We start from the raw sequence: 24,391 nt of genomic DNA, 5'->3' as shown, positions 1-24,391 counted from the left end.
ACGCTCCGGTGCCGGCTCTCGGGGGCCACGCACGGCCACGCTGCAGTGCCGGCTCCCGGGGGCCACGCTGCGGTGCCGGCTCCCGGGGGCCACGCTGCAGTGCCGGTTCCCGGCGGCCACGCTCCGGTGCCGGCTCTCGGGGGCCACGCTCCGGTGCCGGCTCTCGGGGGCCACGCTCCGGTGCCGGTTCCCGGCGGCCACGCTGCGGTGCTGGCAAAGGCCCTCAGCCTCATCATCTCCCATGGCCTCGTGGCTTCTCCCTCGCTGGTCATCTAAAGATGCAGACTGTGGACATCATGTCTTCATCTAAATCCAACATGAATAAAGTGAAACTAAGAAGATTTTACACTTGCTGTAAAATCTCTTTATGGCACCGCAGTCTATTAAACCTGGTAGAGATATTTATTATTTATTACCATGTGGTATGTAGAAGTATTTATCATTTATTACCATGTGCTATGTAGAAGTATTTATCATTTATTACCATGTGCTATGTAGAAGTATTTATCATTTATTACCATGTGCTATGTAGAAGTATTTATCATTTATTACCATGTGCTATGTAGAAGTATTTATCATTTATTACCATGTGCTATGTAGAAGTATTTATCATTTATTACCATGTGCTATGTAGAAGTATTTATCATTTATTACCATGTGGTATGTAGAAGTATTTATCATTTATTACCATGTGGTATGTAGAAGTATTTATCATTTATTACCATGTGCTATGTAGAAGTATTTATCATTTATTACCATGTGCTATGTAGAAGTATTTATCATTTATTACCATGTGCTATGTAGAAGTATTTATCATTTATTACCATGTGCTATGTAGAAGTATTTATCATTTATTACCATGTGGTATGTAGAAGTATTTATCATTTATTACCATGTGGTATGTAGAAGTATTTATCATTTATTACCATGTGCTATGTAGAAGTATTTATCATTTATTACCATGTGCTATGTAGAAGTATTTATCATTTATTACCATGTGCTATGTAGAAGTATTTATCATTTATTACCATGTGCTATGTAGAAGTATTTATCATTTATTACCATGTGGTATGTAGAAGTATTTATCATTTATTACCATGTGGTATGTAGAAGTATTTATCATTTATTACCATGTGGTATGTAGAAGTATTTATCATTTATTACCATGTGGTATGTAGAAGTATTTATCATTTATTACCATGTGGTATGTAGAAGTATTTATCATTTATTACCATGTGCTATGTAGAAGTATTTATCATTTATTACCATGTGGTATGTAGAAGTATTTATCATTTATTACCATGTGGTATGTAGAAGTATTTATCATTTATTACCATGTGCTATGTAGAAGTGTTTATCATTTATTACCATGTGCTATGTAGAAGTATTTATCATTTATTACCATGTGCTATGTAGAAGTATTTATCATTTATTACCATGTGGTATGTAGAAGTATTTATCATTTATTACCATGTGGTATGTAGAAGTATTTATCATTTATTACCATGTGGTATGTAGAAGTATTTATCATTTATTACCATGTGCTATGTAGAAGTATTTATCATTTATTACCATGTGGTATGTAGAAGTATTTATCATTTATTACCATGTGGTATGTAGAAGTATTTATCATTTATTACCATGTGCTATGTAGAAGTATTTATCATTTATTACCATGTGGTATGTAGAAGTATTTATCATTTATTACCATGTGGTATGTAGAAGTATTTATCATTTATTACCATGTGGTATGTAGAAGTATTTATCATTTATTACCATGTGGTATGTAGAAGTATTTATCATTTATTACCATGTGCTATGTAGAAGTATTTATCATTTATTACCATGTGCTATGTAGAAGTATTTATCATTTATTACCATGTGCTATGTAGAAGTATTTATCATTTATTACCATGTGCTATGTAGAAGTATTTATCATTTATTACCATGTGCTATGTAGAAGTATTTATCATTTATTACCATGTGGTATGTAGAAGTATTTATCATTTATTACCATGTGGTATGTAGAAGTATTTATCATTTATTACCATGTGGTATGTAGAAGTATTTATCATTTATTACCATGTGGTATGTAGAAGTATTTATCATTTATTACCATGTGGTATGTAGAAGTATTTATCATTTATTACCATGTGGTATGTAGAAGTATTTATCATTTATTACCATGTGGTATGTAGAAGTATTTATCATTTATTACCATGTGGTATGTAGAAGTATTTATCATTTATTACCATGTGCTATGTAGAAGTATTTATCATTTATTACCATGTGCTATGTAGAAGTATTTATCATTTATTACCATGTGCTATGTAGAAGTATTTATCATTTATTACCATGTGCTATGTAGAAGTATTTATCATTTATTACCATGTGCTATGTAGAAGTATTTATCATTTATTACCATGTGGTATGTAGAAGTATTTATCATTTATTACCATGTGCTATGTAGAAGTATTTATCATTTATTACCATGTGCTATGTAGAAGTATTTATCATTTATTACCATGTGCTATGTAGAAGTTCTTATGGTGTCCATCAGGGACAGAAGACATGAAGCAGATTGTGTTCAACAGGATTGTGAGCCAACTTTTACTATAAAGTGATGTAAAATGTCTCAACAACTTTATTTACACATACACAGGGAGTATATATGACGCAGGGATTTTATGGGTAATATACACCACCAGTCAAAAGTTTGGACACATTTTCTCATTAATTCCATTGGGAACGTGAATATCTTTTAAATCTTAGGGCTTAGCGCGATCTCACTTAGCTGTTGTTTACATTTTTCTCGATACTAGCCGCCATGTTTCATTCATTGCACAACGCACATTTAACTCCATATACTATATATTACAATGCTATCGCTCTCATAAACATGTCACGATTTATTTATTTATTTTTAACTCATATCTGTTTTCTGCATAAAAGAAACACAACATGAACATAACGGGCATAATTGCATCTTCAGATCACTAAGCTAATGGAAGTTTACATACTTTGACAACTTTAAATAAAGGACAGAACATCTGTTTCGGACAGAGGACCCCGAGTTAAATGAACCAGCATATATAATAAAAAGCACAGCTGCTCACCTTCACTGGTAAAGTTTCGTCGCTCTTTTCCTTTTTTTTCTCGACCTTTGACGGAAAAACCCGAACAGCATCACCGAGGTTCCGAGAAGAGCTCCACGACTGGCTCCATCCATTATTAGCTCTCGAGGTTTCCGTTGATTGGAAGAAGGTCCAATGTCATAATGGACAGGGAGGCAACTGATTGGACGAGATCCATTATCATATTGGAACGGAGCAGACTCTCCTGACACAGGTAGGCCTCACAGCAAGAAGGTCGCTGGTTCGATCCTCAGCTGGGGAGGGGTTCAGTCAGTGGCCTTTCTGTGTGGAGTCTGCATGTTCTCCCCGCGTATGCGTGGGTTCTCTCCGGGTTCTCCGGCTTCCTCCCACCATCCAAAGACATGCATGTTGGTTACTCTAACTCGCCCATAGGAGTGAGTGTGAGTGGTTGTGTGTCTCTGTGTGTCCCGGTCTGTGTGGACCGGTGAGCTGTCCAGGGTGTACCCTGCCTTTTGCCCAGAGACTGCTGGATAGGCTCCAGCTTCCCCACCACCTTTCATCGGACTGAGCAGTTTGGATAATGATTGACTGGCTTTCCTTGATGAACTGTTTTAGTCCGTTGGCAGCAGATTACAAGTCTAAATTTATCTAAATGCTTTTTTAATCTGCTTTGCTCTTCTACGTACACGGCTTGGCAGCTTTCAGCATCATCAACTTTTTAACAGCAGCCTCAGCTGAAGCAAAGAGAAGCCAGCATCGTCTCGCAGCTCCCCGGGTACATCCAGCTGTAACGTATAGAGATTTAAAGGTCTGAAACTAAGATGTTGACACCTTTCTGTAGCATTGTGTGGCAACACACTCCTTTGTAGCCTGGGACATTCCCTGAATGGATCCTTTATATAATGCAGTTCTTCCAGCACGAGGGAAGCAAGAGCCAATAACAGAGATATTTCCTCTCAAAGGAACATCACAATGCAACGCAGGAAAAATCCCTTTTCTTCTTTGCAAATAGTTCAGAAGAAGGAAGCTCGGACTCTTGTAGAGGCCTGTCGGATGTGCACATCCGACAGGCCTCTTCTATGCCTGTTTTTAAATCACGTCTTAAAACCCACCTGTTTTCATTGGCTTTTAACACCACCTGAGATGTTGACATTATTAATCTGACTGTTTTTATCATGATTCTACCAGTTTTAGAAATTTTATATGTTTTTGCACTCTGTATTATGATCATTATCTCTGTTTTATTCTGTACAGCACTTTGGTCGACTGTGGTTGTGTTAAAAGTGCTATATAAATAAAGTTGCAGTAGACATTTATTTTCTTGGATTGTTCCACAATGATTTGCTATAACTTGTTAAGGATGGTAAATATTTCACACAAACAAATGCTGATCAGTTTTCATTGTGCATTATTTCAGGACAGTGCTAATACAGCCACCAAACTCCAAAGCCTAACAGATAAAGTACATCATTTCTTTAGGTTAGGTTTATTTAATCGATCTCATTACATCAACATTTTTCTAAGTGGCTTCATCATGAAGCCAATAGAAGGACACGGTCAACATGTTCTCACAAGGTCTTCCCATGATTGATCTGTTTGCGTTTGAGTCGGCTTTTCAGGGCTAGGAGGTCGATGTAGAGGTTCTGATTGAGTACAGCCGAGGCGCAGAGGAGTCCGCCGTGCAGCGCTCCGGCCATGCCGTTGCAGAACACGTCCTGACCTGCACACATGCAAACAGTCAGCCAGCAGTCAGTAAAAGAAATGGAAAACATGAACCAGACACGATGAACACAAAACCCATTACATCATTTTCCCAGTGTTCAGCATTTATTAGATAAGACAAAACATTTAGAAATTGAGGGTGGCGACTTTATCAAACGTAATTTATATTGATGTGAAACTTTGGGAACTAGACTGGCACTTTCTTTTAAAACAGGCCATGACTCGCTGCCAGAACATAGTCAGCTAATAGCTCCCTTCACCATGCAGACCCTACCACTTGATTGCAAACTTTCTATCTTTTTGCTGCAACTGCTAGTGTAACGGACAGAATAGTTTGATGAAATAAAGATGTTAAAGTGAAATTGTATTATCCATCCATCCATCCATCCATAATCCCTCCTAACCCTAACCCGTGTCCTGGGTCTTCCCCGGGGTCTCCTCCCAGAGGGACGTGCCTGGAACACCTCACCAGGGAGGTCCAGGAGGCATCCTGACCAGATGCCCGAGCCACCTCAACTGGTTCCTCTCGATGCGGAGGAGCAGCGGCTCTACTCTGATCTCCTCCCGGATGACCGAGCTCCTCACCCTATCTCTAAGGGAGAGCCCGGCCACCCTGCGGAGGAAACTCATTTCAGACTGGTTGGGCAACTCCCATGCCCCCTCCAGGACCCCAAAGTTGGAGCATTTTTCTGACAAACAGTGGGACAAAATACCTGTCAACAGGTGCAGAAGTCTGACTGGGAGGAACAGAAAACACCTGACTGGGCTGGAAACATCACAGGATTGTTCTACTAAATAGTAGTTTATGAATGATGGAACATTTATTTTATCATATTTGTTTGCTTTTTAAAAATTCTTTATTTTGAACCAGAATTAGAAAATAATGTCATGATTTTCATAAAACTTTTATTTATTATGACTTTAGTCAGTTTCATCTTATTTCCCAGGCAGCTGTTTTTCCCCTTCTTTGATGGGAGGGTATGAATACACATGAGGACGACTGTATCATATGTACTTTTTATGTATTAATACTGTATATTTCTTAGGTTTAATCATATTAGTTATTTTATTGTTTGTTTCTTTCTAATTTTATCTTTGTAACTTTTTAGCTACAGTGTTGGGGATCCTCCGTGTTCTGTGGTGTGGCCCGCCCCGGCCTGCACATTTCCTGTGGCTGAAACAGAAAGTCAAATTTAGTGTGTGGTTTTTGCAGAAGCATGTTGAGGGATGGCTGGAGAATGGTTGGTGTGTATTTGTGTTGGCAACATGAGAAGCCACAGAAACTGACAGCAAAGCAGAGAAAACTGTTAAGTTATTTAACTTGAACTGGTGACCTGTCCAGGTTCACCCTGCCTCTCACCTTGTAGCTACAGGGATAGACCCTCCTGGTACCTGGCAGCAGAATAAGGAAGTATGGATGGATGGACATATGTATGTTTGTATCACCTAGCATCAGTGTGACATGGATGGGATGCTACAGGTGAAACTGACAAAACAAGGAATCATCCTGGAAACTAATAAAAAAACATATTTGTCATGTCCTGCCCATATGACACCAACAGGTTAAGGATTAACAGCTAGCTAACTTTATTAAACTGAAATTTCTGGAGCGTAAGATCATCATGACAGAATAATGCATATGTTAATGTGAATGGTGAAGTTAGAAATGTCTGATTGTCACCTGTTAAGTAGAGGCCCTTGATTGGTGTTTGAGGTCGCGTCTTAGCAACTGTTTCGGGGTTGAAGCGCTCCAGGTTGTGTTCTGCACCATACATCTCACCTCTAGGTGCTCCCAAATAATGGACGTTTGTTAGAGGGGTGGCAGCTTCCACCATTACCACCTGAACAGGCACAGACAAACACATCATGTATTTGTAACAATAATTACATTAATAACTACATTTTATTATTATTCAGTCACTTAACCCTTTGGTGCATCATGTCCCTTACATGAGACACCTGTTTCAAGACTATTTTCTAGCTTAGTCATCAGTCAGGATGGCATATTTGCCATTTGGGCACTTCAGTGGACATTAGTCACCACACTGCCACCTATTGAGGAATGAAAACATTCAGTATAAAACATAACATACACACGGACATGTAGTGACCAACTTTACCTCAGTGACATATGGGACAAAAAATTATGAGTCAATTTTTTATAGAATATTTCCATTATACAATATATTATTTTATAAATATGTCTATAGAATAGAGTAAATAAATAAACTACATAAAAAAAGGAAAGTGAATCTGTAAAAGTCTGTAGAAGTGAAATATTGCATGAATAAATGGGGCTTTGTTTTTTAATGATGCGTCAGTGTTGAGAGTCTTGACGTCTTCTAAAGTCTCCAGAAAAAGATGAAAAATGAAAAAAATTAAAAGTTAGGAAAGAAGTATGAAACAAAAATGAGCTAAAAGAGACTAAAAAGTTGTTAAAGCCATCTGAGAAGTCTGAGAATTTTTAACCATTAGGCTAAGAACACATTTGTTTTGAAAAAGAGTTTTGAGTGCATCTCAGACTGGTATTTGCTTTAAAAAGTCTTTAAATTTATTAGTTGATTTTTATGATTAAAATGAAAAATTCCAGCACAGTGTAGTTTTGAGGAATCATGACCAAACATGACACACTTTACGAGGACGATGCAGAGAATGACTGTAGCAAGGTTGGCGCCACATGAGTCACCCGGTGAAGATAGACATGCTGAACTCCTTTACACATTCATGAAAATAGGTTTTTCATGTTTTAATTTGTAGATGGGGCATCATCCAAGGGTACTGGCAATGTATCATAATTGACTTTGCGACTTTCCATTTTTGAGTTTGATGAGTTGGTGATGGTGGAGGGGTGTGTGTGTCCTGAAAATTCTAGCAGATATGTTATTGGGGGCTTTATGCCCCTGGTTGGGTCACACATGGCAAATAGGTGTCTATGGGAGGGACCAGACTAAGTACGGCTCAAAGACCTCTATGATGATCACCGGGACCCCCTCTGGAGCCAGGCCTGGGGTGGGGCGAGCGTTTGGTGGCTGGGCCTTCACCCGTGTGGCCTGGTCAGGCTCAGGTCGAAAGGTTCACATGGGCCCCACCTTGGGTCGGGTGACAAGAACCCGCCCTCTGGAGCCAGGCCTGGAGGCGGGGTGCGAGACCGGCTGCAGAAACTGGCTCTAGAGATGTGGAATGTCACCTTTTTGGTGGGAAAGCCTGAAGTTGAGCGGTTCCAGCGAGGTATGGTTGTATTCACCTTGACGCATGGCTTGGGCTCTGGAACCAGAAATGGACCCTCTTCCACTCTTGAGTTGTACATGGTGAGAGTTTTGTTATTGGACTTCTGTGCTCGTCATGGATTGTCCATAACAAACACCATGTTCCAACATAAGAGTGTCCATATGTACACCTGACATCAGGACTCCCTGGGCCGCAGTTCGATGATGGATTTTGTAGTCGTATCGTCGGACCTGCGGCCACTTGCCTTGGACACTCGGGTGAAGAGGGGGACGGAGCTTCAACTGATCACCACCTGGTGGTGAGTTGGCTCAGATGGTGGGGGAGGAAGCCGGTCAGATCTGGCAGACCCAAACGTGTTGTGAGGGTCTGCTGGGAACGTCTGGCTGAGTCCCCCGTCAGAGCGAGCTTCAACTCCCACCTTCAGCAGAGCTTCAACCATGTCCGAGTGAGGCGGGGGACATTGAGTCTGAATGGGCTGTGTTCCGTGCCTCTATTGCTGAGGCGGCCAGCTGGAGCTGTGGCTGCAAGGTCGTTGGTGCCTGTCGTGGCGGTAATCCCAGGACTCGTTGGTGGTCGGTGGAGGAAATACTTCGAAGACCTCCTCAATCCTACCAACACGTTTTCCGACGAGGAAGCAGAGCTTGGGGACTCAGGGGTGGACTCTCCTATCTCTGGGGCTGAAGTCGCTGAGGTGGTCAAAAAGCTCCTTGGCGGCAAGGCCCCGGGGGTGGATGAGATCCGCCCGGAGTTCCTTAAGGCTCTGGATGCTGTGGGGCTGTCCTGGCTGACACGCCTCTGCAGCATCGCGTGGACATCGGTGACAGTACCGCTGTCCACGTGATGGGGACAGCGGTACAGGGGAATCACACTCCTCAGCCTCCCTGGTAAGGTCTATTCAGGGGTCCTGGAGAGAAGGGTCTGTCGGATCGTCGAATCCCGGATTGAGGAGGAGCAGTGTGGTTTTCGTCCTGGTCGCGGAACAGTGGACCAGCTCTATACCCTCTCTGGGGTCCTGGAGGGGGCATGGGAGTTTGCCCAACCAGTCTACATGTGCTTTGTGGACCTGGAGAAGGCGTTCCACCGTGTCCCCCGGGGGCTCCTGTGGGGGGTACTCCGGGAGTTTGGGGTACCGGACCCCCTTGTGCGAGCTGTCCGGTCCCTGTACGACAGGTGTCAGAGCTTGGTCCACATTGCCGGTAGTAAGTCGGATTCGTTTCCGGTGAGGGTTGGACTCCGCCAAGGCTGCCCTTTATCACCGATTCTGTTCATAACTTATATGGACAGAATTTCTAGGTGCAGCCGAGGTGTTGAGGGGATCCGGCTTGGTGGCCTCAGGATTGGGTCCCTGCTTTTTGCAGATGACATGGTCCTGTTGGCTTCATCTGGTCGTGATCTCCAGCTCTCACTTGAGCGATTCGCGGCCGAGTGTGAAGCGGCTGGGATGAGAATCAGCACCTCCAAATCTGAGACCATGGTCCTCAGCCGGAATAGGGTGGATTGCCCTCTCCGGGTCGGGAGTCAGGTCCTGCCTCAAGTGGAGGAGTTTAAATATCTTCATGAGTGAGGGAAGGATGGAGCGTGAGATGGACAGACGGATCGGTGCGGCGTCTGCAGTAATGCGGACTCTGCGCCGGTCTGTCGTGGTGAAGAAGGAGCTGAGCCAGAAGGCGAAGCTCTCGATTTATCAGTCGATCTACGTTCCTACCCTCACCTATGGTCATGAGCTGTGGGTCAACCAATCAGAATGTTGTCAGATTCACGATGACCAATGGGGATGTTGTTGACCTTCTGCTCCATTCCTCTTCTCTCATGAAGACTCTGAGTCACTTGAAGTCCCACACATGACATAGAAACAAAGAAACAGGAGCTCATCTCAACCCAGAGGAAGTATTCCCAATTTGCCTCATCATGCTCTCAGAATTTGAGCTGATTTCCATCCCAGCAACTTCGCATGAGACTGATCTTGTCCAGTAAAATTTGAAGGTCCCTGTCAAAGTTCCCAAAAAGCAAACATCTGATACTGAGATCACTAAATCTTCCCCCTCAACCCCCCTTACTCCATCTTATAATTATTTCCATAACTGTAATGAACCAAAAAGGTAACAAATGTGTATGAAGTCAGCATCAACACATAAGACATGGACAACAGGAATCATAGACCTTCTGTTGTGCAATCTAAACTTCACATCCTTTGCATATAGTTGTGTCTTTTGTTTGTGGATCATGGTCTTTGCTCTTTTTTTGTTGAGATCTCAAAATGATCCAAATAATAACCTCCTGTATTGCTTCCATGTTTTGTTTTGTTTACACTCTACAAAGTCAGCATCTATATCCAGTTTGAGTTTTCTGTATGTCCCCTGGTGGAATCTTTTGGTAGCAATCATAGATGGAGTTATCTCCCTACACTAATTCTAAGTTCAACTACAAGCAAGCTTTACTATCATGTTTTTGCATAAGAACAGGACAGTTCATGTAAAACTAATTTTAAGTGATCAATTTTCGGCCTGGTCTCTTCAGAAAAGCTCATTAAATACAAATAAAAAAATTCAACCCTTATAAGTTTTATATTCATTGGAGCTAACCCAGAAAAAAAAAAAAAACGAGCCAGCAGAGGGAGAATAGTGGACATTAACACATTGCTATCAGTACTCTGATACTGTTGCATTGTTACTGAATTAGTGCCCTTCACAAGCACCATGAAGTTGACACACACCTTATCCCGCAATTGAGGGAAGATGATGAACGCCCAATCCAGGAGCTCCTGGGCCATGCTGTTTTTCAGATCCAGATAGTCTTGGCCCCTCTTCCCAAGTTTTGTTCCCTCCCATTCCGCAAACCACTCGTAGCGAGCCATGGTTAACAGTGTCATACAGGACTTACCTATAAAAGATAAGAGGTATAACAAAGCAAGCTTAACAATATGAAATCATGTTTAATTAATGTAGAGTAACAAAGGATAGGGGAACCTAAGTCGAGATTCAAGGAGGGCACTGGACTCTAAAGACAATACACAGAAAATAAAGCTACTACACTTCTATGGCCATTTAATTGTGTTACCTGGGTGTCTGATACTGGAGGTGGGGTCTTTAGCAGATGGAAAGGTGATGAACATCATGGGGATGTTTCCCAATACCTCATCTCTACTCAGTGAAGAGTATCTCTCCATACTTCACACATATTCCAGTGTAGATAAACATAGACAGAAGACATTAGTTCAGTTCACAAATGGAGACAGGGCTGGTTTGAGTTAATATAGACTGGACTTTCAAACATGGAAACATGATCAAAATGACAATTAAATAAACTTTTTTCTGAAGAGAATAAAAACAGAGGGAAACCTACAGAGTATCCAAATCATTGTCTTTATACATCCAAAAATTGGTGGAAACAATGTTCAGCTCTTCTTTAGTTCCATCGAGACCCACAAAGACCAAGAAGGAACCCATCCCATGGCGGACCATACCCAGCAAGGACTGGACCTCTGCACACACAAACACACAAACAATGAATGAAAAATAGAAACAGCAGAAAAAAAATTTCTTCAAAATCAAAAGTAAATTAAAACCGCAAGCGGTGATATAGGCCCTCGCACCATGGCGCCGCTCGGCAGAATGCCACCGCCTCCCCTGGCAACATCCTTCCCATGCCTCTCTCAACCTAAAGTTCAGCCAGACTGCACTTCAGGCCATTTAGGCCTTATGAAGGGTCACTTCCTGTCACCAAGGGGCGGGGCTAATTTATATTCTAATTATTGACATACAGAAATGTGAAGGATATGCCTGGCATCATCTGTAGCAAATTTGGTGCAGGTTGGTTGTTTTTTGTGGGAGTTATGTCAGTTTTCCTTTTCATTGCATCACAGCTGCTTTGCTGCCCCGCCTCTCCTAAACGATATCCCCTATTAAAAGAAATAGCACAACTTTTAATAACACATGCCTCTTGAGCATCCTGACTCATTTGGGTTAAAGTTAGACAAAATTCTTTGGAGAAGTTCCTCAAAATGCATGGCAAAGAAAATGACAGAAATGACCCCAAAAATGGCACCCTTTTCAAAATGGCCGACTTCCTGTTTGATTTAGGCCATATGTCCAAGAGACGTTTTTCAAGGTACTGGGAGGGTCTACAAGTGTCCCGAATCATATCCATGTCAGTCAATGTAGTGGGCGGGGCTGATTGATTGAAATTTTGTAGGGGGCGCTATGTAGCCATTTACTATCTTTTCCATTATATGGTAATTTTATTTTATTAAGGACATAACTGTCATGACTCATGGCAAGTATGGTGAAGATCAACAATTTCATGGCTTTGTTACAGGTACTTCCTGGTTCATGATATCAGACACTTGTTGTTGCCAAGGGGTGGGGCTAATTCATAGTCATATTATTGCATTGTAGATTTTGTTCATCATGGAACCGGCATCAAATGTGTCGATTCCTGTGCTGATATGTTGTTTTATGTGGGAGTATTAGCAATAAGTCTTTGTTAATGAGACATAAAACTTTGAGGGCCCGCCCCTCCTAAACTAAATCTTCTATTAGAAGAAATAACACAACTTTACATCACACATGCCTCCTGAGCATCCTGTGCAAGTTGGGTGTCAGTTGGACAATGTCCCTAGGAGGAGTTGTTTAAAATGCATGGCAAAGAAATGACCCCAAAAATGGCACCTTTTTCAACATGGCCGACTTCCTGTTGAATTTAGCCAATATGTCCAAGAGACTTTTTTGAAGGTACTGGCAGGTTCTCCAACTGTGCTGAATTTGATCCATGTCGGTCCATGTAGTGGGCGGGGCTGATTGATTGAAATTTTGTAGGGGGCGCTATGGAGGCATGCTCCATTTGTTCCATAATGTTTCAATGGGGCTTAGTTCAGGGCCTTACTGTCATCAGTCATGGCAAGTATGGTGGCGGTCCAAGGTTCCATGGCTTGGTCACAGGTACTTCCTGTTTCATGGCGTTGGACCGCCATTCGCCATGTCCCGTTTAGCGTAACAACTTGAGGTTTTTATTGTGGCATCATGAATGGGTTTGACATGTTTTGGAGGAGGCTCAAGTGTTTTGGACCATTTGCTTAGAAGCATGACCCTCAAACGTGGAAAAAAACACTTCCTGTTGTAAGTGGGCGGGGCTTAGGTCTACACCAGCAATGGTCACATTAATCTGTTCAGGACTGATCCCTTATTAATCCCTATAAGTTTTAGGGTGCTCAGATCAAAATTGACAATTTTATAGTGATTTATGATGTCACGCCGCCGCATGGAACTTTGCCATGGTGTCACGGGCACGCCGTGCGGCGTAGAGCAACGTCCTTTACCAGATCTCTTCACCAACATGTTTTGTGATGCCTGAGTGAATTTGGGCCATGTGGTGTCCACCAAGCCAGAGTTATGGGTGTGTGAGCAAAAAACAACACTTTTGACCTCCAGGGGGCGTGGCTATTTCATAATCAAAATATTGACATATAGAACTCTGTAGGAGGGGACTGCCATCATATCTAGCAAATTTGGTGCAGAAATGTTGCTTTATGTGGGAGTTATATCCGTTTAATTTTTCATGGCGAGACATCAAACTTTGAGGCCCCGCCCCTCGTAAACTAAGTCTCCTATTAGAAGAAATAACACAACATTTAATCACACATGCCTCCTGAACATCCTGAGCAATTTGTGGCTCAGTGGGATAAAAGCTCTAGGACGAGTTCGTTAAAATGCGAGGTGCTAAAACGCCAAAATATTGACTTTGACCTTAAATGGCCGCCGCCTTCCTGTCGACATTTCACCATGACATTAAGAGGATTTTTTTGTTCGCCCTAGCATGTAGATCATGTGTATGAATTTTCATAAAGATTAATGACATGCAGTGGCGGGGCACCTAAAATAGGTGGCGCTCTCGTTCAGTTTCGCCCAAACATTCTGGAGCACCTCAAAATATAAAATTTTTCGTATTCCCTTGGGGGGGTACGCAAAATTTGGTGAGTTTTCGAGCACGTTCAGGCCTCCAAAAAAGCACGCGAAGTGTCCGAATAAAAATAATAATAATTAAAACCGCAAGCGGTGATATAGGCCCTCGCACCATGGCGCCGCTCGGCATAATGCCACCGCCTCCCCTGGCAACATCCTTCCCATGCCTCTCTCAACCTAAAGTGCAGCCAGACTGCACTTCAGGCCATTTAGGCCTTATGAAGGGTCACTTCCTGTCACCAAGGGGCGGGGCTAACTTATCATCTAATTATTGGAATACAGAAATGTGAAGGATATGACTGGCATCATCTGTAGCAAATTTGGTGCAGGTTGGTTGTTTTTTGTGGGAGTTATGTCAGTTTTCCTTTTCATTGCATCACATCTGCTTTGCTGCCCCGCCTCTCCTGAATGATATCCCCTATTAAAAGAAATTGCACAACTTTTAATCACACATGCCTCTTGAGCATCCTGACTCATTTGGGTTAAAGTTGGACAAAATTCTTAGCAGAAGTTCCTCAAAATGCATGGCAAAGAAAATGACAGAAATTACCCCAAAAATGGCACCCTTTTCAAAATGGCCGACTTCCTGTTGGATTTAGCCCATATGTCCAAGAGACTTTTTTGAAGGTACTGGGAGGGTCTACAAGTTTCCCGAATCATATCCATGTCAGTCAATGTAGTGGGCGGGGCTGATTAATTAAAATATTGTAGGGGGCGCTATGGAGCCATTTACTATCTTCTCCACTATATTTTAATTTTACTCTATTAAGGGCATAACTTTCATGACTCATGGCAAGTATGGTGAAGATCAACAATTTCATGGCTTTGTTACAGGTACTTCCTGGTTCATGATATCAGACACTTGTTGTTGCCAAGGGGTGGGGCTAATTCATAGTCATATTATTGCATTGTAGATTTTGTTCATCATGGGACTGGCATCAAATGTGTCGATTCCTGTGCTGATATGTTGTTTTATGTGGGAGTTTTAGCAATAAGTCTTTGTTAATGAGACATCAAACTTTGAGGGCTCGCCCCTCATAAACTAAATCTTCTATTAGAAGAAATAACACAACTTTACATCACACATGCCTCCTGAGCATCCTGTGCAAGTTGGGTGTCAGTTGGACAATATCCCTAGGAGGAGTTGTTTAAAATGCATGGCAAAGAAATGACCCCAAAAATGGCACATTTTTCAACATGGCCGACTTCCGGTTTAATTTAGCCCATATGTCCAAGAGACTTTTTTGAAGGTACTGGCAGGTTCTCCAACTGTGCTGAATTTTTTCCATGTCGGTCCATGTAGTGGGCGGGGCTGATTGATTGAAATTTTGTAGGGGGCGCTATGGTGACATGCTCCATTTATTCCATAATGTTTCAATGGGGCTTAGTTCAGGGCCTTACTGTCATCAGTCATGGCAAGTTTGGTGGCGGTCCAAGGTTCCATGGCTTGGTCACAGGTACTTCCTGTTTCATGGCGTTGGACCGCCATTCGCCATGTCCCGTTTAGCGTAGCGACTTGAGGTTTTGATTGTGGCATCATGAAAGGGTTTGACATGTTTTGGAGGAGTCTCAAGTGTTTGGGACCATTTGCTTAGAAGCATGACCCTCAAACGTGGAAAAAACCACTTCCTGTTGTAAGTGGGCGGGGCTTAGGTCTACACCAGCAATGGTCACATTAATCTGTTCAGGACTGATCCCTTATTAATCCCTATAAGTTTTAGGGTGATCAGATCAAAATTGACAATTTTATAGTGATTTATGATGTCACGCCGCCGCATGGAACTTCGCCATGGCGTCACGGGCACGCCGTGCAGCGTAGAGCAACGTCCTTCATTAGATCTCTTCACCAACATGTTTTGTGATGCCTGAGTGAATTTGGGCCATGTGGTGTCCACCAAGCCAGAGTTATGGGTGTGTGAGCAAAAAACAACACTTTTGACCTCCAGGGGGCGTGGCTATTTCATAATAAAAATTTTGACATATAGAACTCTGTAGGAGGGGACTGCCATCATATCTAGCAAATTTGTTGCAGAAATGTTGCTTTATGTGGGAGTTATATCCGTTTAATTTTTCATGGCGAGACATCAAACTTTGAGGCCCCGCCCCTCGTAAACTAAGTCTCCTATTAGAAGAAATAACACAACATTGAATCACACATGCCTCCTGAACATCCTCAGCAATTTGTGGATCAGTGGGTTAAAAGCTCTAGGACGAGTTCGTTAAAATGCGAGGTGCTAAAACGCCAAAATATTGACTTTGACCTTAAATGGCCGCCTTCCTGTCGCCATTTCACCATGACATTAAGAGGATTTTTTGTTTGTCCTGTCATGTAGATCACGTGTATGAATTTTCATAAAGATTAACGACATGCAGTGGCGGGGCACCTAAAATAGGTGGCGCTCTCATTCAGTTTCGCCCAAACATTCTGGAGCACCTCAAAATATAAAATTTTTCGTATTCCCTTGGGGGGGTACGCAAAATTTGGTGAGTTTTCGAGCACGTTCAGGCCTCCAAAAAAGCACGCGAAGTGTCCGAATAAAAATAATAATAATAATAATAATTAAAACCGCAAGCGGTGATATAGGCCCTCGCACCATGGCGCCGCTCGGCATAATGCCACCGCCTCCCCTGGCAACATCCTTCCCATGCCTCTCTCAACCTAAAGTGCAGCCAGACTGCACTTAAGGCCATTTAGGCCTTATGAACGGTCACTTCCTGTCACCAAGGGGCGGGGCTAATTTATAATCTAATTATTGACATACAGAAATGTGAAGGATATGACTGGCATCATCTGTAGCAAATTTGGTGCAGGTTGGTTGTTTTTTGTGGGAGTTATGTCAGTTTTCCTTTTCATTGCATCACAGCTGCTTTGCTGCCCCTCCTCTCCTAAATGATATCCCCTATTAAAAGAAATAGCACAACTTTTAATCACACATGCCTCTTGAGCATCCTGACTCATTTGGGTTAAAGTTGGACAAAATTCTTAGAAGGAACTTCTCAAAATGCATGACAAAGAAAATGACAGAAATGACCCCAAAAATGACACCTTTTTCAAAATGGCCGACTTCCTGTTTGATTTAGCCCATATGTCCAAGAGACTTTTTTGAAGGAACTGGAATGGTCTACATGTGTGCTGAATTTTATCCATATCAGTCAATGTAGTGGGCGGGGCTGATTGATTGAATTATTGTAGGGGGCGCTATGGAGCCATTTACTATCTTCTCCACTATGTTGTCATTTCATTCTATTAATTACATAACTGTCATGACTCATGGCAAGTATGGTGAAGATCAACAATTTCATGGCTTTGTTACAGGTACTTCCTGGTTCATGATATCAGACACTTGTTGTTGCCTAGGGGTGGGGCTAATTCATAGTCCCATTATTGCATTGTAGATTTTGTTCATCATGGGACTGGCATCAAATGGGTCGATTCCTGTGCTGATATGTTGTTTTATGTGGGAGTTTTAGCAATAAGTCTTTGTTAATGAGACATCAAACTTTGAGGGCCCGCCCCTCCTAAACTAAATCTTCTATTAGAAGAAATAACACAACTTTAAATCACACATGCCTCCTGAGCATCCTGTGCAAGTTGGGTGTCAGTTGGACAATATCCCTAGGAGGAGTTGTTTAAAATGCATGGCAAAGAAATGACCCCAAAAATGGCACCTTTTTCAAAATGGCCGACTTCCTGTTGAATTTAGCCCATATGTCCAAGAGACTTTTTTGAAGGTACTGGCAGGTTCTCCAACTGTGCTGAATTTTATTCATGTCGGTCCATGTAGTGGGCGGGGCTGATTGATTGAAATTTTGTAGGGGGCGCTATGGAGACATGCTCCATTTATTCCATAATGTTTCAATGGGGCTTAGTTCAGGGCCTTACTGTCATCAGTCATGGCAAGTATGGTGGCGGTCCAAGGTTCCATGGCTTGGTCACAGGTACTTCCTGTTTCATGGCGTTGGACCGCCATTCGCCATGTCCCGTTTAGCGTAGCGACTTGAGGTTTTTATTGTGGCATCATGAAAGGGTTTGACATGTTTTGGAGGAGTCTCAAGTGTTTGGGACCATTTGCTTAGAAGCATGACCCTCAAACGTGTGAAAAAACCACTTCCTGTTGTAAGTGGGCGGGGCTTAGGTCTACACCAGCAATGGTCACATTAATCTGTTCAGGACTGATCCCTTATTAATCCCTATAAGTTTTAGGGTGATCAGATCAAAATTGAGAATTTTATAGTGATTTATGATGTCACGCCGCCGCATGGAACTTCGCCATGGCGTCACGGGCACGCCGTGCAGCGTAGAGCAAGGTCCTTTACCAGATCTCTTCACCAACATGTTTTGTGATGCCTGAGTGAATTTGGGCCATGTGGTGTCCACCAAGCCAGAGTTATGGGTGTGTGAGCAAAAAACAACACTTTTGACCTCCAGGGGGCGTGGCTATTTCATAATCAAAATATTGACATATAGAACTCTGTAGGAGGGCACTGCCATCATATCTAGCAAATTTGGTGCAGAAATGTTGCTTTATGTGGGAGTTATATCTGTTTAATTTTTCCTAGCGAGACATCAAACTTTGAGGCCCCGCCCCTCGTAAACTAAGTCTCCTATTAGAAGAAATAACACAACATTTAATCACACATGCCTCCTGAACATCCTGAGCAATTTGTGGCTCAGTGGGATAAAAGCCCTAGGACGAGTTCGTTAAAATGCGAGGTGCTAAAACGCCAAAATATTGACTTTGACCTAAAATGGCCGCCTTCCTGTCGACATTTCACCATGACATTAAGAGGATTTTTTGTTCGGCCTAGCATGTAGATCATGTGTATGAATTTTCATAAAGATTAACGACATGCAGTGGCGGGGCACCTAAAATAGGTGGCGCTCTCATTCAGTTTTGCCCAAACATTCTGGAGCACCTCAAAATATCAAATTTTTCGCATTCCCTTGGGGGGGTACGCAAAATTTGGTGAGTTTTTGAGCATGTTCAGGCCTCCAAAAAAGCAATTCATTTATTAGGAGAATAATAATAATAATAATAATAATAATTAAAACCGCAAGCGGTGATATAGGCCCTCGCACCATGGCGCCACTCGGCATAATGCCACCGCCTCCCCTGGCAACATCCTTCCCATGCCTCTCTCAACCTAAAGTGCAGCCAGATGCACTTCAGGCCATTTAGGCCTTATGAAGGGTCACTTCCTGTCACCAAGGGGCGGGGCTAACTAATAATCTAATTATTGACATGCAGAAATGTGAAGGATATGACTGGCATCATCTGTAGCAAATTTGGTGCAGGTTGGTTGTTTTTTGTGGGAGTTATGTCAGTTTTCCTTTTCATTGCATCACATCTGCTTTGCTGCCCCGCCTCTCCTGAATGATATCCCCTATTAAAAGAAATTGCACATCTTTTAATCACACATGCCTCTTGAGCATCCTGACTCATTTGGGTTCAAGTTGGACAAAATTCTTAGCAGAAGTTCCTCAAAATGCATGGCAAAGAAAATGACAGAAATGACCCCAAAAATGGCACCCTTTTCAAAATGGCCGACTTCCTGTTGGATTTAGCCCATATGTCCAAGAGACTTTTTTGAAGGTACTGGGAGGGTCTACAAGTTTCCCGAATCATATCCATGTCAGTCAATGTAGTGGGCGGGGCTGATTAATTAAAATATTGTAGGGGGCGCTATGGAGCCATTTACTATCTTCTCCACTATATTTTAATTTTACTCTATTAAGGGCATAACTTTCATGACTCATGGCAAGTATGGTGAAGATCAACAATTTCATGGCTTTGTTACAGGTACTTCCTGGTTCATGATATCAGACACTTGTTGTTGCCAAGGGGTGGGGCTAATTCATAGTCATATTATTGCATTGTAGATTTTGTTCATCATGGGACTGGCATCAAATGTGTCGATTCCTGTGCTGATATGTTGTTTTATGTGGGAGTTTTAGCAATAAGTCTTTGTTAATGAGACATCAAACTTTGAGGGCCCGCCCCTCCTAAACTAAATCTTCTATTAGAAGAAATAACACAACTTTACATCACACATGCCTCCTGAGCATCCTGTGCAAGTTGGGTGTCAGTTGGACAATATCCCTAGGAGGAGTTGTTTAAAATGCATGGCAAAGAAATGACCCCAAAAATGGCACCTTTTTCAACATGGCCGACTTCCTGTTTAATTTAGCCCATATGTCCAAGAGACTTTTTTGAAGGTACTGGAAGGTTCTCCAACTGTGCTGAATTTTATCCATGTCGGTCCATGTAGTGGGCGGGGCTGATTGATTGAAATTTTGTAGGGGGCGCTATGGTGACATGCTCCATTTATTCCATAATGTTTCAATGGGGCTTAGTTCAGGGCCTTACTGTCATCAGTCATGGCAAGTATGGTGGCGGTCCAAGGTTCCATGGCTTGGTCACAGGTACTTCCTGTTTCATGGCGTTGGACCGCCATTCGCCATGTCCCGTTTAGCCTAGCGACTTGAGGTTTTTATTGTGGCATCATGAAAGGGTTTGACATGTTTTGGAGGAGGCTCAAGTGTTTGGGACCATTTGCTTAGAAGCATGACCCTCAAACGTGGAAAAAACCACTTCCTGTTGTAAGTGGGCGGAGCTTAGGTGTAGACCAGCAATGGTCACAATAATCTTTTCAGGACTGATCCCTTATTAATCCGTATAAGTTTTAGGGTGATCAGATCAAAATTGACAATTTTATAGTGATTTATGATGTCACGCCGCCGCATAGAACTTCGCCATGGCGTCACGGGCACGCCGTGCAGCGCAGAGCAACGTCCTTTATCAGATCTCTTCATCAACATGTTTTGTGATGCCTGAGTGAATTTGGGCCATGTGGTGTCCACCAAGCCAGAGTTATGGGTGTGTGAGCAAAAAACAACACTTTTGACCTCCAGGGGGCGTGGCTATTTCATAATCAAAATATTGACATATAGAACTCTGTAGGAGGGGACTGCCATCATATCTAGCAAATTTGTTGCAGAAATGTTGCTTTATGTGGGAGTTATATCCGTTTAATTTTTCATGGCGAGACATCAAACTTTGAGGCCCCGCCCCTCGTAAACTAAGTCTCCTATTAGAAGAAATAACACAACATTTAATCACACATACCTCCTGAACATCCTGAGCAATTTGTGGCTCAGTGGGATAAAAGCTCTAGGACGAGTTCGTTAAAATGCGAGGTGCTAAAACGCCAAAATATTGACTTTGACCTTAAATGGCCGCCTTCCTGTCGACATTTCACCATGACATTAAGAGGATTTTTTGTTCGCCCTAGCATGTAGATCATGCGTATGAATTTTCATAAAGATTAACGACATGCAGTGGCGGGGCACCTAAAATAGGTGGCGCTCTCGTTCAATTTCGCCCAAACATTCTGGAGCACCTCAAAATATCAAATTTTTCGTATTCCCTTGGGGGGGTACACAAAATTTGGTGAGTTTTCGAGCACGTTCAGGCCTCCAAAAAAGCACGCGAAGTGTCCGAATAAAAATAATAATAATAATAATAATAATAAACACTGCAATTACAATAGGCCTTCGCACCGCCAAGGTGCTCGGGCCTAATAATAATAATAATAAACGCTGCAATTACAATAGGCCTTCGCACCGCCAAGGTGCTCGGGCCTAATAATAATTAAAACCGCAGGCGGTGATATAGGCCCTCGCACCATGGCGCCGCTCGGCATCATGCCACCGCCTCCCCTGGCAACATCCTTCCCATGCCTCTCTCAACCTAAAGTGCAGCCAGACTGCACTTCAGACCATTTAGGTTTTATGAAGGGTCACTTCCTGTCACCAAGGGGCGGGGCTAACTTATCATCTAATTATTGACATGCACAAATGTGAAGGATATGACTGGCATCATCTGTAGCAAATTTGGTGCAGGTTGGTTGTTTTTTGGGGGATTTATGTCAGTTTTTCTTTTTGTTGCATCACATCTGCTTTGCTGCCCCGCCTCTCCTAAACGATATCCCCTATTAAAAGAAATAGCACAACTTCTAATCACACATGCCTCTTGAGCATCCTGACTCATTTGGGTTAAAGTTGGACAAAATTCTTAGGAGAAGTTCCTCAAAATGCATGGCAAAGAAAATGACAGAAATGACCCCAAAAATGGCACCTTTTTCAAAATGGCCGACTCCCTGTTTGATTTAGCCCATATGTCCAAGAGACTTTTTTGAAGGTACTGGGAGCGTCTACAAGTTTCCCGAATCATAACCATGTCAGTCAATGTAGTGGGCGGGGCTAATTAATTAAAATATTGTAGGGGGCGCTATGGAGCCATTTACTATCTTCTCCACTATATTGTAATTTTACTCTATTAAGGACTTTACTGTCATAAGTCATGGCAAGTATGGTGAAGATCAAAGGTTTCATGGCTTTGTTACAGGTACTTCCTGGTTCACGATATCAGACACTTCTTGTTGCCAAGGGGTGGGGCTAATTCATAGTCCCATTATTGCATTGTAGATTTTGTTCATCATGGGACTGGCATCAAATGTGGCGATTCCTGTGCTGATATGTTGTTTTATGTGGGAGGTTTAGCAATAAGTCTTTGTTAATAAGACATAAAACTTTGAGGGCCCGCCCCTCCTAAACTAAATCTTCTATTAGAAGAAATAACACAACTTTAAATCACACATGCCTCCTGAGCATCCTGTGCAAGTTGGGTGTCAGTTGGACAATATCCCTAGGAGGAGTTGTTTAAAATGCATGGCAAAGAAATGACCCCAAAAATGGCGCCTTTTTCAAAATGGCCGACTTCCTGTTGAATTTAGCCCATATGTCCAAGAGACTTTTTTGAAGGTACTGGAAGGTTCTCCAACTGTGCTGAATTTTATCCATGTCGGTCCATGTAGTGGGCGGGGCTGATTGATTGAAATTTTGTAGGGGGCGCTATAGAGACATGCTCCATGTATTCCATTATGTTTCAATGGGGCTTAGTTCAGGGCCTTACTGTCATCAGTCATGGCAAGTATGGTTGCGGTCCAAGGTTCCATGGCTTGGTCACAGGTACTTCCTGTTTCATGGCGTTGGACCGCCATTCGCCATGTCCCGTTTAGCGTAGCGACTTGAGGTTTTTATTGTGGCATCATGAAAGGGTTTGACATGTTTTGGAGGAGGCTCAAGTGTTTTGGACCATTTGCTTAGAAGCATGACCCTCAAACGTGCAAAAATACACTTCCTGTTGTAAGTGGGCGGGGCTTAGGTCAACACCAGCAATGGTCACATTAATCTGTTCAGGACTGATCCCTTATTAATCCCTATAAGTTTTAGGGTGATCAGATCAAAATTGAGAATTTTATAGTGATTTATGATGTCACGCCGCCGCATGGAACTTCGCCATGGCGTCACGGGTACGCCGTGCAGCGTAGAGCAACGTCCTTTATCAGATCTCTTCACCAACATGTTTTGTGATGCCTGAGTGAATTTGGGCCATGTGGTGTCCACCAAGCCCGAGTTATGGGTGTGTGAGCAAAAAACAACACTTTTGACCTCCAGGGGGCGTGGCTATTTCATAATCAAAATATTGACATATAGAACTCTGTAGGAGGGGACTGCCATCATATCTAGCAAATGTGGTGCAGAAATGTTGCTTTATGTGGGAGTTATATCTGTTTAATTTTTCATGGCGAGACATCAAACTTTGAGGCCCCGCCCCTCGTAACCTAAGTCTCCTATTAGAAGAAATAACACAACATTTAATCACACATGCCTCCTGAACATCCTGAGCAATTTGTGGCTCAGTGGGATAAAAGGTCTAGGACGAGTTCGTTAAAATGCGAGGTGCTAAAACGCCAAAATATTGACTTTGACCTAAAATGGCCGCCTTCCTGTCGACATTTCACCATGACATTAAGAGGATTTTTTGTTCGCCCTAGCATGTAGATCATGTGTATGAATTTTCATAAAGATTAACGACATGCAGTGGCGGGGAACCTAAAATAGGTGGCGCTCTCATTCAGTTTCGCCCAAACATTCTGGAGCACCTCAAAATATCAAATTTTTCGTATTCCCTTGGGGGGGTACGCAAAATTTGGTGAGTTTTCGAGCACGTTCAGGCCTCCAAAAAAGCACGCGAAGTGTCCGAATAAAAATAATAATAATTAAAACCGCAAGCGGTGATATAGGCCCTCGCACCATGGCGCCGCTCGGCATAATGCCACCGCCTCCCCTGGCAACATCCTTCCCATGCCTCTCTCAATCTAAAGTGCAGCCAGACTGCACTTCAGGCCATTTAGGCCTTATGAAGGGTCACTTCCTGTCACCAAGGGGCGGGGCTAATTTATAATCTAATTATTGACATGCAGAAATGTGAAGGATATGACTGGCATCATCTGTAGCAAATTTGGTGCAGGTTGGTTGTTTTT

At 42.6% G+C, this 24,391-nt stretch overlaps 1 protein-coding gene across 1 annotated transcript in view; it reads right to left on the bottom strand.

Annotated features, from left to right (window-relative positions):
- Positions 1-4,663: 4,663 nt before the first annotated feature.
- Positions 4,664-24,391, bottom strand: part of LOC306765234 (all-trans-retinol 13,14-reductase-like) — a gene marked incomplete at both ends in the record, with an annotated part of 173,112 nt that continues 153,384 nt past the window's right edge. Inside the window, 5 exons of the mRNA XM_079252636.1 lie at positions 4,664-4,815; positions 6,499-6,658; positions 10,759-10,925; positions 11,103-11,212; positions 11,388-11,526. Of these exons, the coding sequence (XP_079108762.1) occupies positions 4,664-4,815; positions 6,499-6,658; positions 10,759-10,925; positions 11,103-11,212; positions 11,388-11,526 (728 nt within the window). The remainder of the gene's footprint in view (positions 4,816-6,498; positions 6,659-10,758; positions 10,926-11,102; positions 11,213-11,387; positions 11,527-24,391) is intronic.

This window comes from Telmatherina bonti (assembly GCF_933228915.1).
Source record: "Telmatherina bonti genome assembly, chromosome: 14".
Lineage (NCBI taxonomy): Eukaryota > Metazoa > Chordata > Actinopteri > Atheriniformes > Telmatherinidae > Telmatherina > Telmatherina bonti.
Note: the sequence above shows the minus strand (reverse complement) of the source record. Positions and strands in the feature narration are given on the sequence as shown.